General features: G+C 41.2%; 1 protein-coding gene across 2 annotated transcripts in view; it reads right to left on the bottom strand.

Annotated features, from left to right (window-relative positions):
* PREX1 (phosphatidylinositol-3,4,5-trisphosphate dependent Rac exchange factor 1) overlaps positions 1 to 15,421 on the bottom strand; it is a 165,136-nt gene that overhangs the window by 73,149 nt on the left and 76,566 nt on the right. For both annotated transcript variants that reach the window (XM_055813561.1, XM_055813562.1), the window contains exons 4-5: positions 14,975 to 15,079; positions 11,617 to 11,718 (exon numbers count right to left, since the gene is read on the bottom strand). In XM_055813561.1, coding sequence (XP_055669536.1) covers positions 11,617 to 11,718; positions 14,975 to 15,079 — 207 coding nt within the window. The remainder of the gene's footprint in view (positions 1 to 11,616; positions 11,719 to 14,974; positions 15,080 to 15,421) is intronic.

Below are 15,421 nucleotides of genomic sequence, written 5' to 3'. Positions count from 1 at the left end.
GCAGAGAAGTACAACCAAAGCACAACTCAGATTTACCTAGGAGCGGAACAGCCCTCAGGAGAAGCCTGTCTTTTCCCGCTGACCAAAGGGGTTCCAGTGAGACACCGCTGCTAACCCCAACACCCCCGCATGGTCTGTAGCATGAGGAGAGGTGAGGGGCTGCCCCACGCCAGTTCCAGCCGGTTTCACAACAGACCCACGGCAGGGCCCGGCCGAGCCCAGCGGGGAAGCCAGCGGCACCTCTGTGAAAATGTGTGTAAGAAAGGGCAAAAAGCAGCAAGGCAGAGAGGAAAAACCTGAGAAACAACCCTGTGAGCACCAAAGCCTGAGAGGAAGGCAGGGAGGAGGCGCTGGCACCAGCGCAGAGATCTCCCGGCAGCCCCTGGAGAGGCTGGGCTGGAGCAGGTGCCTCCATGCAGCCTGGGGAGGACCATGACGGAGCAGGTATCTACACAGGTATCTAACGGCAGCAGCGGGATAGTGTCTGAAAAGAACCATGACAGGTGAAGAGTCCATGCAGGAGCTCTCCTGACAGGAACTGCAGCCCATATAGGACCCACACAGGACCAGGTTTGTCCTAAAGAACAGCAGCCCATAGAGAGCTCACGCTGGAGCACAGAAAAGCATGAGGATGAAGGAGCAGCAGAGAGAAAATGTTACCTACTGACGGCAACCTTCCATTCCCCATACCTCCTGCACTGCTCAGGGCGGGGTGAAAAGTAGAGGAGTTGGGAATGCAGGAGTGACGTTGAGCCTGGGGAAAAGAGTAGGGGCTGAGGGGAAAGTTATTTTGTTTCTCTGAGTCAAGTCTGTTAGGTCTGTGACAGTAATCACTAGGTGATGTCCCTGTCTTTTATCTCAATCCAGAAGAATTTTTTTCATCTAATTTTCTCTCCCATGCTGTTGAATAGCAAGAGAGAGTGTGGCTGGGTGGGCAGCCAGCAGCCAGCCAAGGCCAACCCACCACATGCAGATAAATGCCTGCACCTCTGTGCATGAGAAGTCTGCATGTCCAGAAATTGCAGGGAAATTCACTAGCCACAGCTGTCCCATGTTTTTGTATTATGAAGTGTAATAATCATTTTAAGGAGGAGGACATTCATTTACACAAGAGTAACTCGTCCAGTGGCAAGTCACTTGCAGAACCAAGACTTTCTGGCACTCAGTTCAGTGTTTTAACCTCCAAGACAGAGCCATGGCAAGTGGAGAGGGCTCCCCAAAAGGCAAAGTGGGAAAAAGTGCTGGATTAGGAAAGAGACAGGCCAACAGAGCAGCAGGAGTTTAGCGGGGACTCTTCCCCGGGTTATGTTTAGGAGGTTGGGGCACATGTTTTGACTGGAGAGATTAACAGAGACGAACAATATCTCTGCTCTGAAGGAGCTCCTAAGAGTCTCTGCTTCACTTGATTGAATGCACAGTGGCCCAGTCAAATGTTGCCCAAAGAAAAACAGCAGTAGGAAAGCTTGCAACCTGACAATATTAACCAGTTTGGCAACAGGGGTAACCACTGTCAACTAACGATTAATTATTTTTTAGACCAACAGTATTTTATAGTCAGCCACAATTGGATAAAAATACATTAAAGAAACCTTAACTAAGGCTGGTAATTTCATCTTGATACATAATATAGTGTTTAAGACCCACATTTTTAGATTGCCTGGAATATTTAATTTTCTCACTATGTTCTGTTTTGCCTCAACATGTTATTTGGTTGTTTTAAAGTCCTGTGTCTAAATGGCAAACTGCTGCTGAATTGCATAATTTTGCTTGAGACACAAGAATGAGTTTGAATACAGCCAGAGAGACTACACAGCACTGTGGTCTGAACGTTGCTAAATTGCTTCAATCCATAGTTCCTACAGCTAAGGCAAAGACAGCCTGTTACTGTTGTTGTTCATCCATAATAAGCGATTACAACCCCCAAACGCCCGCCATGGGCTCCAGCTAGGTTTAATCTGTGGTCTGATTTGTCTTTTGATACTCCACATCAGCAAGTTAACCTCGGCAAGCATCTCTTCACCACACAAAATTTTGCCACATTGGCATTAATTTAAAGATCTTTGTGCCATGCTGTCTTGCTTGGCACTGACATACTCTGATTTCAGGTATGATACTGAGTATTACTGGGGTTTGCCTTGTTTGAGCTGATAGCACAACTTGTAATACAAGCACTGCTCCTAAACTGACTGATGTCCCCACACAACCTCTACATAAAATTAACTGGCACTTTTAGGGTCAAGTTACATGCTGTATCAGAGAGTGGAGGGACGTGGGCTGAAATTCTGCTGAAGGTTACTTATACTGACCGTAATAGCTACCAATCCAGCCATTTTGCTAATCCAGACACTCTGAACTGCTAAATCAAGGAACTTTCTCTGTCCTAGGGTCAATTCATAGACCTGCTCTACAAACCTTTAGACAAAAGTCACCTTTAGCATACGACAGGTTTGTGCATAACTAGCTGTACTTTTCTACTAGCAGGTGCAACTTAGAATAAATAGACTGCAAGGTGCTCAGATACCCGTAAAATTAGAAGGCGTATTTGAAAGAAGGAATCTAGAGATAAAAGTAGTACAGATTTGTTTCTGCCTTTGCACAGACCCTCTCAGTGCTTCCTCACGCTGGCTGGAGCAAGACTTAATTCACTAGCACTACTAAACTGTCTTGAGACCTAGTGTTACAGAAATGTAAAGTATTTGAATTATTTATTAACTCCTTGGTTTTGCAGAACCTTTTAAAGTGAAATCTGCATCTTGAAATTAAACTACTTGGCCACTGAGGCTCCTTTAAGTAATGCAAGAGACAGGTCTCATAAGAATCTAAATATGGCAATGGGAAGTGCTCTCATTCCCACATAGGCATATCCTGGAGACATAAAGGCCCAAATGAATGGATGGGAATGTTGATGTTTGTCTGATGAAATGTAACTATTCAGTTCTTTGCACAGATTTGGTATTTTGAGAATTTACTCATAGCTACAATTACTCTTTTCAGAAAATTATAAATGGAGAATGACAATGGCTCTTGTCAGATGGATGACAGAGGAGATGGGTAATGCGCTGACAGCTGGGAATCCCATTAAGAGAGAGGAGTTAATCTTAAACTCTTGGTTGATTTACAGAGTGAGTGACACAGGCATAGGAAAAAGAGGCTGGCTGCTACAAATGTCAGTTGATATCACAAATGAAATTCCCTATGGAAGTTTCTACTCTACTTTTACTGAAGATACAGCCAAGGAAAGTAAGTGTTTGAAAATGCAGGAAGAGGTGTTGCACTTTGGTGACACAAGCCTCTGCTCCATGCTTCTAAAACAGAGTGCAGAATTTTTGCTACCTGACTCATTAAAAACCAATGAGGTCCTGCAGCTCAAGTGTCACCCAGACTGCTTTGGAAACAGATGTGTATACACTAGCACTGGTTAAACATCCTTTTCTGAATAGCATCAAACCACAGAGAAAGAACTCTCCATTCACAGCAGTCCTCTGCTGCAATAACCACTCCTGCTAGCTGCCTGTATTTCTGCCCAAGGAGCAGGACAGGAGGCTAGAAAAGGCAGGGAAGGTGCCAGCTGAGGCAGTCACTTGCCTCAAGAGCATAAGCAGTGTAGAGAGTCAGAAAACTTGTCCCACCACTGCCTGGTGTTAAGCCATTTGAGGAAGAGCCATGCTGCTCTGACACTGCCATTCCCCAAAAGAGCAGAGCCTAGCACTTCTGAAATACAGTAAGGGAGCTCTGGGTACTTATTTATTTTAGTGACAGATTTATGATGTGTAAACTCTGACAGCATTTGACAACATTTTGAAAGGCAGCCGAGAGACAGACCAGATGGCAAACCTTGGGTACGACTGCCTTGTCCTCCATGAAGCTCATATATATTGTTATCTGGGATTACTATCTTACTGCAACTTGTGCCCTAACAGGGCCAGGAAAGGAGGTTGTTGCCACTTGCAGAAAACTATTCCTTGCAAAGAGTTTCTTAAAATAATTCATAAAATACATTACTTGCTAGTCACAGACTTGTTAACCCTTCAGACTAACCAGCAGTGGAGAACAGAAAAGCTGGTATTTTTCACAACCTCCATCATCTTCACCATCATCCTCTGACTTTTCTCTCCTCTTGGGGGGGGTGGGGGGGCACAGCAGTGACAGTTGCAAAGGTATTCCATTTCATAAACTGCGGGGGGGGAAAAAGTTCTCTCTGTTCTTTAAAGGACTAAGACAGAAATGTGTCTTTTTTTGTCCTCTAGGCACAGAATTTTCCTTTTATTTCATGCCTCTTTAATAGCTGCAAAGATTGAGTTTGTGTCACTTTTAACGCCTACACACAGAACACAACACATTTTACAAAGGGAGTAACAGAGCATTCCAAGACATCTACATCCAGCTGTAGTGTCCTCCTGAACCGCATACAGAAAGGAAGGATAGGACAGCTACATCTGATCTACTCAGAAACGCCAGTTTTTGATTATGCAAAGGATTTCCAGCTTCAGTATTTCAATCTCAGATGCAGCTTTAAATAGCTTAAGGCTGAAAGAGATCTAAACATGACAGAATCTAAATATAAGCACTAAATCACATAAGAAGACAGATATATCAGCTGCTCATACATTTGTCTATTTGCTAATTGTGCTTAACCCCCCCCCCCCAAAAAAACACCCAAACCCAACAAACCAAAAAAAGTCTTGGAGGAGAGAACTCAGCAAAGAGAACATTACGCAGGAAGGTGTAAAGAGGTGGCAGGAGTGATGATGAGTGAACAGTACAGGCAGGCAGAGGAAACTAGAGTGTTTTTAAATGTAAGCACGATTTTAGTATTTCCTAGAAAAAAGGATGTTGTTCTGCTTAACTGATCTTTTTTAAAAAAGAAGTCTCTGCCATCCTTCCCCATGTCCTCCCTTGCCACACAAAAATGATTGATTTTGTACTTATAAACTGGCAACTGAACACGTGTTTTGCAGCTGAAATTTACAAGTCTCTATATTTAACAAATTTCTTCCTCCTATCTTTATACTCCTGAGGACACTCAGACATGGCTTAACATGGATTTTGTGCAATGAATGTTAACATTGTGCACTGACTGGTGCAAATCTTGCAGTGCTTGCCAGGCTGTCTTGCTTTGCACTACAAACTGGTGCATACACAAAGCAGTTTCAGACACATCCGTTGGTTACCTACTGAACATCTCAGGCTTACAGAGATAACAAAGACAATGTATTTCTTTGCTTATCAGTTCAAAAAGTGTGTTAATAAACATTTCGGCTCCAAAATGTGCTTTTTTGGTAAAAAAAAAAAACCACTCAAAAAAACCAAAACACCTTTTTGCAAATATTAATGTTTCCAAGAGTTTTATATCTGTATTTTACAGTTTTTAATATTTACTTGTATTAAAAATTATCTTTCCTTTAAACTAACCAGAAAGTAAATGTTACACCAGGCTCTATCTGCCTACCTGCCAATCATAGCAGGGTTTTTTTATTCTGTACATTTTTAAAATTTGTAATTTATGTCAATGTTTCTGCAGGGTAAAGACTAGACAAGCAATGATGGATCAGTAATATATTCAAAAAAATGTATTCAATGTGCCATGAAACCTACAACATATGCTAAATTAGAATTTAATAAAAACATGTTTCTAGTTTTATAAATACTACCAGTTCTTTGTGATTATATATAAAAAGTGTGGAAGAGAGTAGTATGATTTATAAATTGGCAGTGGTCCTTACAACTCTGTAGGGTATATATAATTTCTAATGTTGTGCTACGTAGAGCTGGATTTCAGCCAGGATGTCATGAATTTAAGAGCAACACCACGTTCCTTGGGAGGAAAAAGAAAGGGAAAAAAACTCACCACAATAAAAAACCCCAAAGATTAAATATATTCAATTACAGTCAGTTAGAATGTTCTGTTCTTAAACAGCTCTAAGCGGAATGGAGAAGGAGAAGAGGGTGACAGTGAGTCTTTCTTCACCCTGTTCTGTACCCACACCGCTGGCTTCCCACCTTTGCCTTTCAAAGTCCAGGCACTGCATTTATTAAGGCCTGTGTGCGCCTTGCTGTTGGGCTTTCCCTTTCAAGGGGATTCTGAATCTGGTCACTCAGCTTTTTGCATCCAGGTTTTTCTTCCCCTCCTAGGGCCAATGAGTCTTCCATCAGATGAAGCAATACACAATTACTGGCCTAAATTGTCCGTGGAGTTTGTGTACATTATGAGATATTTTTAAAGGATCAGAGGTGGAATGTGCATTTCTGGCTGGAGTCTGAGGGACTCCTTAACAGAATAGACATCAAACAAGAAACAACCTCTGTGACATGCACTGAGCTATCAGGAGCCCGTAGGGGCGGGGTATCATGTGCTGCACATTCCTCCTGTGTTGGGAGGAAGGAGACAGAAATGACTGCAGCTAATCCCCACCCCCAATGGTGTGATTAGCTCATGATCACCACTCCCCTAGGGTTTTCTTCTTGCTGACATAAATGCTCTTTATTAAGGGAAAAAGGCTATTTTTGTTCAGAGATTGGTTTACACAACAGCTGCTTCTACTCTTAAGTGGTATGGCTCACACTAATTAATACAGTCATACAATTACTATCGCTGAGGCAGAGCTGCCTTAATCCAAAACATTCTGCTAGAAATATTTACTCAGCAAGCTTTCCAGCATCCCTGCACACACTGGAGTTTTTAAATTGTACACACAGTATATGCTCTCAAGGTCTGTTTGCTTTTGCATCTTTCTTCTTACCAAACCATAATGTCCATCACACCAAGCACAGTTTTGTTTTGTTCCAGCCTAGTCCAAGCCCCTTTCTCACTTCTGACGAAATTTTATAATGAAGCTCTTCACTAACAAATATTCAGAACTCCTACATCCCCAAGTAGATTTCAAATCATTTGCTGAAGTTTCACAACAAGAAAAAGAAGTGGAAATCACATTAGAGAGGTTTTGGACTGGGGATAAAACTAATCTACTGACCAACAAATTCTGCACTAATTTTCATGCATGCTGTCTGACGCAGACAAAAGCTATATTAAGGACAAAAAATATTAACACCATTACTTCTCTGTTTGCACAGACACTATGAAACACCATGGCTAGGTTTGAGTCTCATCCTTCAAACCGTATATAAGGCTTGCAAGTTAGATACAAAGGAAGCAACCAGAATTTTAAGACTCAAAAAAATCTAAAAAACATACAACACCACCACCCCTCCAAAAACAGCCACCCTAAACAACAACCAAAACTGTTTAGAGTCAGCCACTCCAAAGCTGTAATACTTGGTTCACAAAAAATGGAAACTATAAATAAAACTGAAATTCACCAATTGTTCTGTTTCCAACATTTATTAGTTCGAAAAGCCAAACAGCTTCATCCAAGGATGAAAAAAAAGTAAGATCACCGACTGCAGGATGTCATAGTTTATATTGGAAATTATTGGTAATATATGCTTAAAGTGTATCTGCACTTGGAGATACTTCAGTGTATTATTCCTAATTAAGTAACCCAAATTAAGTCCATGCTAGGTGCTATTATTCTGAAGAATACTCACATACGGTATTAAAAAAAATAGAGTATTTTAAATATGTGCCTTACCCCACTATTTAGGTTGACTTTCAAACACAGACAAGTCTGAATTACTTTGTGCATACTATCTTTATCAAATCTAACTACTTAGCTGTACTAAATACTTTTGTTACAACAAGGTCATACCAAAGTTATCGGAAAATATGGATGTTCACAAATTCTTGATAAAAACGAAGTAAAAGAAGAAAGTAGGATAGCTCCGGCCTGGTCTAATCAGTTGGAATACAATAGTATCTATTTGCCCTGGGAATTACGATAAAATAAGATCCAATCCCCATGAATACAAAACAGCTATTTCAGGAGCAATAACTGCAGTTCAGTAGCAAAGGGAGGGTTTGAGGGTTGTGTTATTTTTAAATCTACTCCTTTTTTTATCCTTTTTCTTGCTTGGAGAGTTGCATTTTCCTGGTTAGCACTAACAGAATCAGCCTGTATTTTCCCTTAGTTGTTCTCATGTCTGAAACATCTGTGTCCACACTGGTAATTTCATGTTAGCAAGTATCAAACAAATCTTGAATGGGATACAATTTATTCACTATGAATTCATTACCTTTGAGAATCAGCATCAACTACACCTTCTAATGATCACAGATATTTTCTGAGCTAACAACCCCCAGTAACAGCATAATCTCACTGACCGAGGCAGACTTGTCGCCTAAGCAAAATGAAATTCCCCTCAGCTTTTTCCTAAAACTTTTATTTCCTGTCCAGAAAACTTCAAGTAGTGAACACCATGTGATTTATATCAGCCTGTATACAAAAAGAAATCCACAGAAAAATGGAATGCAGCATCACAAGATGCCTCATGAAGTTCCTCCCACTCACTCCCTTCACGGCTATTTGCTCTACAAGTATACGTGGGTCTGGGTCAAGCACAACACAGCCAAACACCAGAGTCCCCACCCCATAAGGTAGGCACAGTTTTGGCACCAGAGGACAAATTTATCTTTATTCTACCCCACTAGGGCCTGAAGGCAAGAAACACTGTTTCAGTCTTAGCCTCACTGGTCTTGGCTTTGGCTTTCAAAGAAGGAAGGTTTGTGCCACCAGGTCTTTTGATATATACAACCGTACACGTGTGAGAAAGTGGAAACTACCAGTGTACTTCTGCAGGCAAATTTCTGATCCCCAAAGCCCAATGACTTCAGTTCCCGTTAAATTTGGAAAGATTTGAATTATGGTTTAGAAATATTTTGTTCTAGTGTTTTGTTTACTACCCTCTTGCAAAACAAATTCTTAAAGGAAAGCAAGATAAACTGGCCCATTTGTAGCTTTTACAATCCCTGATACAGAACCTCATACTTTCTGGAAGACCTGCCATAAAATGAGGAATGGGGAAATTTAAGCCGAAGAATACCAAAATGTCATTGCATCCGTGATGCTACTAAAGGTGTATGTTTCTTTCAGGTGTGTTTCTGTAGCCAGCTTCTTCAGGGCATTTGAGTAAAAGCCCTGAGATTTCAGGAAAATTTGTAGTGTTGGGAGGTTTTGCCCTTCTAATTTTTTGAAGAGCTTTTAGAACAGAATAGAGATTTTCATTTGCAAGTCAAGCTTCTGTCGGTAGATAGAAAGTCTACAGATTACCCTGTAAAGATTACAGATCGAAGTCTACAACTCATAACCACGTTTCCCAAAAAGCTTAGAAATTAAGCAGGTCTTATTAGCAACAGATGATTCAGCAACACAGTCATACTAAAAAGAGAAAAAGAAGAGGTACTGAGGTACAGAAGAAATGCAGGGAGTTCTCTAAGGCAGCCATGGGCATGGCTTAGAGTTGAGATCCCCAAACTGTGCTTGACAACACTGGCAGTCCACATACTGAATGGTCAGATCTGAAACAAGAAACCACATTGACTTCAGAGATACTTCAAGCTTATCAAGGACACGGAGCAAAATATAAGAAATACGGAGTGCTAACAGTGATCTTTTGGACCAAAAAGTTTTGAAAATATTAGGATAAAACTTGTTAAAAATCACTTTTAGATAAGCATTGCAAGGGTACACCAGATACTGACCACTCTGGCTAGATTAAGGTGTCTCCAGTATGGAATAAATAGGTGAAGGAACCTGGTCTTCAGGCTCTGTACCCATTAATGACTCCCTTCATACAAAGGGTAACCATGACAGGAAACCTGCAGGACATTAACACTTCATCTTTCACTAACAGCACAAATGTAGAGATTAGTTCAAAATTAGGCACCCAGCCACTATTTCCTCTGGTTGAAGTCTCTCGCAAAAATAGAAAAGGGATCTCTGTAAGGAATCAAAACAATCTCTGATTTTCAGTCCTGAACACACAGCTAGATAAGATCACAGAACACACCACAGAGTGAAAACATAAGCACTATTAAAATCCTTGGTCAGGAATCCACATTTAAAGGTCCCCACATCCCCTGGTCTGTTTACCATATTGGATGCCATAGGAATTCCCTTTCTGTGCACATGGATGCTGCTCACAGTCATCACACAGATCCACAGACTCAACAGGCACCAAATTCTCTACACACTAACCTCAAATAAACACAATGGACTTAAACTGAAGCATCATTAGGTTTTCAATTACCTCTACATAACCAGTCCTCTCTGAAGATAAATCAGAGCTGGAGCTACTTATGTGCTTTCCTGATCTAGGTGTCCTTGCTCTGCCTTGACTATTATTAATACTGTGGAAGAAATGTTTGTAGCAGTCTCACACATTAGCTTCTCCTGCTATGTGCCTAAATGTGCTTTTGTTTGTTCAGACTGTAAGTAGAGTCACGGATAGACTGACCGGACTGATAAACTGTCTATATGCACATAAATCCCAGTAGCTCGGTCCATAAGGAACTGTGCATGAATGTCTGCTGTAGGATGGGTTTTTGCACAGCTACATAGACAACAGAATGATTCTACCTGGAGGAAAGACATATTTTGAAAATTTGGCTCTGAAAGCTCTAATTGGATGGAAATAAGTAATTTAAACATTTATCAGATAATTTTAAATGGAACAACAGATCACTACCAAATTAAGCAGCTTGTAGCTATGGAAGACCTTAATCATGGCGAAGGTATGGACACAGCACTGCAACAGCTCTGAATGACATACAGTTGATTCATGTGGTCTGCCTATGACCAAGAGCATCAAATCATCACAGAATCCTTACTGCCTTGCACAACTCTGGGACATTTCCCTCAACATATGAGGCAATTTCTTCTTATATTTTTATTAATTAATTTTCTTTTAGTAAATGTAATGTTACTTTTATTGAGAAAGAGACTGACATCACTGAAGATTAACGGCTGTTAGCCACAGAGTAGCTACAAGGCCACCAGCGATGCAAGCTCTCCCAGAAACTGTTTTCTCCTTTTCCCTCTCCCTGTCCCCACCAGGCGTGTGACCCAGCCCTGACCTGGAGGGATGAGAGGCAAGTTAGCTCTTTTTAGGTCTTCTATTCTTTAGCTCCTAAGGTAAGAATACTAGCGAGGGGCCCAATTAGTGCCAATTGCATTAGTCATTTCTGCAATGACACCCGTCCATTGGGAATTCATCTCAGACAACCAGTTTTCAAACAAGCCGCCAAACAGCTGTCAGATGATAACGGATTTTGATCATTGCTGACCTGAACACACTCAAACTAGAGGCCTCAAGATGAAAGATGCATCCCATACAGAGTCCCCAGAGCCATCCAGTCCCTCAGAACACTGATACAATTCTATCTGAACACAGCTTTTCAGGAAGTGGCTAAAATAAGACTCACAAGCCTTAGTAAACATCTGAAGAGAACTGAAGTCAAAAGGCATTAGTTAGTAAGTTACCCTGTCTGGCCTACTCACACTATTACAAGATTTAGTAGCCTGCAAGCCTAGCAGTGGCCAGCTTTTTGACTATACCCATAACACGTCATTTTCTTCAGAGAGGACCCAACTTTTAGAAGTGCAAGCCAGGAAGGTAGTAGTGACAACAACAGTCAGGGCTAATAAAAAATGCCAAGAGTAATGTTAAAAAAACCCTCCAAGAATAAAACAACCATCTGGAGAAACACTTTCTTTGGCTTACCTTAAGCAGAAGTGGGTATTTGCAAATTCTCTGAATTGGAGTCAGCAGATAACCCTCTAGTGGAATGTCTGTCGTCTTTCTGCCTCCCAAAAGCATGCAACCCTATAATCAAAAAAGGAAACAAATGTTATGTCAGACACAAAGCTCTTGGACATGATTTTATATTCCTATAACGTGTATTATGGTCAGAAAGCACTTTGCCACACATAAGATACAGGAAATGGGACTTCATTCACTACTGAAATACAGCCATCAAGCCTGCAAAGTTCTTTGAACATCAGCAAAAGAAAGTTTTCTGTGGGTAACAGTGGTTGTGTAGAAAGGTATCTTCCCTGAGAACTATTATACAGCTGGAGACTCAAAAACTGTCATAACAATACCATGATAATCAGCAAACCTAGATGCACCATTATGTAAAGAAGCCAGCCTAGCCACAGAATTGATACGACCATTTGTCTTTGTTCACTATGCAAAGCACTGTTGGTCCAGAAAACTCTTGAAGGCTAAAATAAAGCCTACTAACTAGTAATCATGTAATTAACTCTAGTTCAATCCTTATTATGAAGGAAATCGAAGTGAAATTGAAATGAGTCCTCTACATCACGTCCACCAAGTCTCTGGCAAAACATTATGTCTAAGCACAGCTGGACAAACAGCATGGGTGCACCAGCTGACTAACATGCAGCTCGCAACCAGTCACAGCATATGCTGCTGCTTGTCCAGCAAAAAAATGCTACAGGACATGCAGGCAAGGCTACCTTGTAGGTAGGAGGTGCAAGAGGCAATGAAATGTAAGGAAATAAGGTTTCATCTGTCACTTCCAAACAGAAAGGTGAAAGGCATTTCTCTGCCTAGAAAAACTAGTACTCTCCAAGTTTTGTTTAAACATAGTAAGGAAGAGGACAAGTATTGGACCAATGCACCAAAAAAACCAAGTCCAAACAGATTTTAGGCTGAGGAACAGAAGCAGCAACTGATCAATCCTTGCAATACTCACATGAGTTCACATAAATTTGGAGAGGCCTTCATTCCAGAAGAATCATTTCACAGATAAATTTGCACACACCACCTCAAAACAAGTGATGCTGAACTTCTCAGTAGATTATGGAAATTCATTTCTCAGGATTGACATGAAAGGGGAGTATAAAAATCGTGTATGGCACTGAAAAAAAAAATCTACTGTCCTTGACCTGTCCTTATATCGTCACAATAATCTGTAATGTCTGTATGATAAACAAATACTGACCTACTGTAAGATTTTTATACATTTCCCTAAAGATTCTGTTATTGGTTGCTGCCAGAGACAGGTAGCGGACTCAGACAGACTTCAAATCTATTTCAGATAAACCAGTCTACATTCCTATGTTTGACCATGAATCTGGACAACTTTGCTCCAAAAATCACCCCTGTTGCAAACCTGTCCTGTCAACAGGAGCTGAAGTTTAAATTCAGTTCAGCCAAGATGTGCTTGCTTTGGGGCATCACTGATAACATTTTCCCCTGTGAAATGTAAGCTGCAGCTCAGACACAATCTGAAATTTGGTCCTTGGCTGTAGTTCAACAATCCTCCTCTGCAAGGAATGTTCACAGACATCATACATAAATCTCATTAGTCCTAACTGGTATTTTTACAGACAATCGTCTGTAAAATAACCCTTCCCCAGGCTACTCTAGATCTGTGACGTTGGCTACCAGCTCACAACGCTCCCTGTCCAATTTTCCAGCTCTCGAGTGATTCAGTTCTTCCCTTCTCTTCTTTCAGCCCTCTCTCTAGCTCTGGGCTCAAAACTGCCCTTTAACACTTATTGATTCTTCAAACACATTCCCACATTCTGTATTTCAGCAGCTGTGAGAGGGCAATTGGTCCAAATCTATCCTCACAAGCACAGCTCTGTATTTGAATGCAGCTTTCTCTCCATGGTGGCATTATAGCATTGGTGTTAGGAGGCAGTGGAGAAGATAAGGGAGACCTGGAAGAAATTACAGCAACCACAGCAAAGCAGACACTTCAGTGTAACCTCTCCTCCTGTATTTACTGCTATTTTAAGAGTCTCTTGGATTCAGGTGCTAAAGCAAGCCACAGCAGACCGTGTGACATCTTTTATGTGCCTCGCCATCAGTTTGCCAGCTGCTGCCGGTAACACGGAGATGAGGCTGTTGCCAATCCAATTGAAGTGCAGAACCCTCTGAATGTTGGGAAGTATGGTGTTTACATGCAATTTTGTCTCTCCTCTTTCCCATTAGATTCCCTCAACAGAAGCACCCAGAGGAACTCACAAACAAGGAAAGGGTCATTTGGTGACTCAAACCAATGGTTTAACAAGGTTCATTAAAACTCAGACATGACAAAGATTCTGACTACCCAACAGCATGAGTGCTTGTCCCTGCTGCTCCCTCTGAGGCCTATATTTTGTGGCTAAAAGAATGCTCTGACCCTGCTTGTGACAGACAATTATGCAGAAGTTTTCTTTTGCCATACTATATTGGGAAAGAGCAGAAAGAAGAGTAGGTTCTTAGCAAAAAGACAGCCTTTCTTTTGTCTCATAGCATTTACTAAGGAAAAAAACTAGCGAGCTGATTTAGTCAGCCATGCCAACCTACATGCCAACCCCATTCCAAATGCCATACATCCATAGCTAGGAAAACAAGATATTCTAACATCAAGCAGAACTGGGGTGAAAGCTAGGAGGAGAAACATCCACGAAAAGAAAGAAAAATAAGGAATGCTGGGCAGAAGGCACTGTCTACTGGTTGTGTCTCCTCCGAAGCCCAGCCTCTATGAGAAGCATTTGAAGGCTGTATACCACAGTCCCTCCCAACATAGATTCTAATACATCATGGGTCGGATGGGGAAGTTAGGTCATTTTTGATACAAGCAGCAATCATGCAGTCAAAACAATTCATCCAGACTACATTTCTTGCCCACAACTGGACTCATGGGGAAAAGGACGTCAGAAGCAGGCCATATTTTTCTGGTGGGTCTGCAGATGGTGAATTGGTCAGAGAACTGAGCAGGGAATCAGATCCACTGGGAACTAGTCACAGACCCAGCACTGACTTATTGCATTACTCCTTTCACAATCTTTGCTCTAATTTCCTCTTGCTACTTAAAAAAAAAAAAAAATAATCTTCCCTGTTTCCACTGAAATCATTCATACCAGAGGATAGTAGACCATACACAGACATAGTTCTGTGCCTGAACTCATCAGTGATTTCAATACCTATCCATCCTGAGTGCAGCATACCTTGAATGGATAATGTCTGCAAAATGCCCGGCATTCCTGGGATACCAAAGGGTTATTATGAGTACAGTGCAAAGTCAGATCATTAAGTCAAGAGTGCTAGAGAAGGTGCTTACCAGAAGGAATGTTCTCACTGTTGGGATCTTGTTCAATTCCATCAGCAGTCTGAGTGCTTTCTCGTGGTTGCTACAGTACTCCTCGTACACAAAGAATTTGTCTTTCTGCAAGGAAAAACATAGTAACTTATTGACTCAGACAAAACTGGAGTGACTATTTTGTCTCAGTCTGATACCAAATTCTTTAAAAATGGGCATGCACTCAGAGTGGCATTAGGGTTCTAGTCTACATGAAGCACGTGACATTCCTCTAATGTGAATAATGTATACAGGTGTTCCACTAATTTCTAACTTACTGTGTTGTAAGTTAACATCAGCTTTCTGAGCAGAGACTTCCAGCACTTTTCCTCTTAACACATCACCAAAAAAATATATTCTTTGCTAAAGAATGGATCTTGCTATCTCCAAGATACTTGACATGTTGTCAGGATATTCCAGCAAACTAGC

This window comes from Falco peregrinus, chromosome 9 (assembly GCF_023634155.1).
Source record: "Falco peregrinus isolate bFalPer1 chromosome 9, bFalPer1.pri, whole genome shotgun sequence".
In the NCBI taxonomy this organism is placed as follows: domain Eukaryota; kingdom Metazoa; phylum Chordata; class Aves; order Falconiformes; family Falconidae; genus Falco; species Falco peregrinus.
The sequence above is the reverse complement of the archived record's forward strand: the minus strand, read 5'-3'. Positions and strand labels throughout refer to the sequence as shown.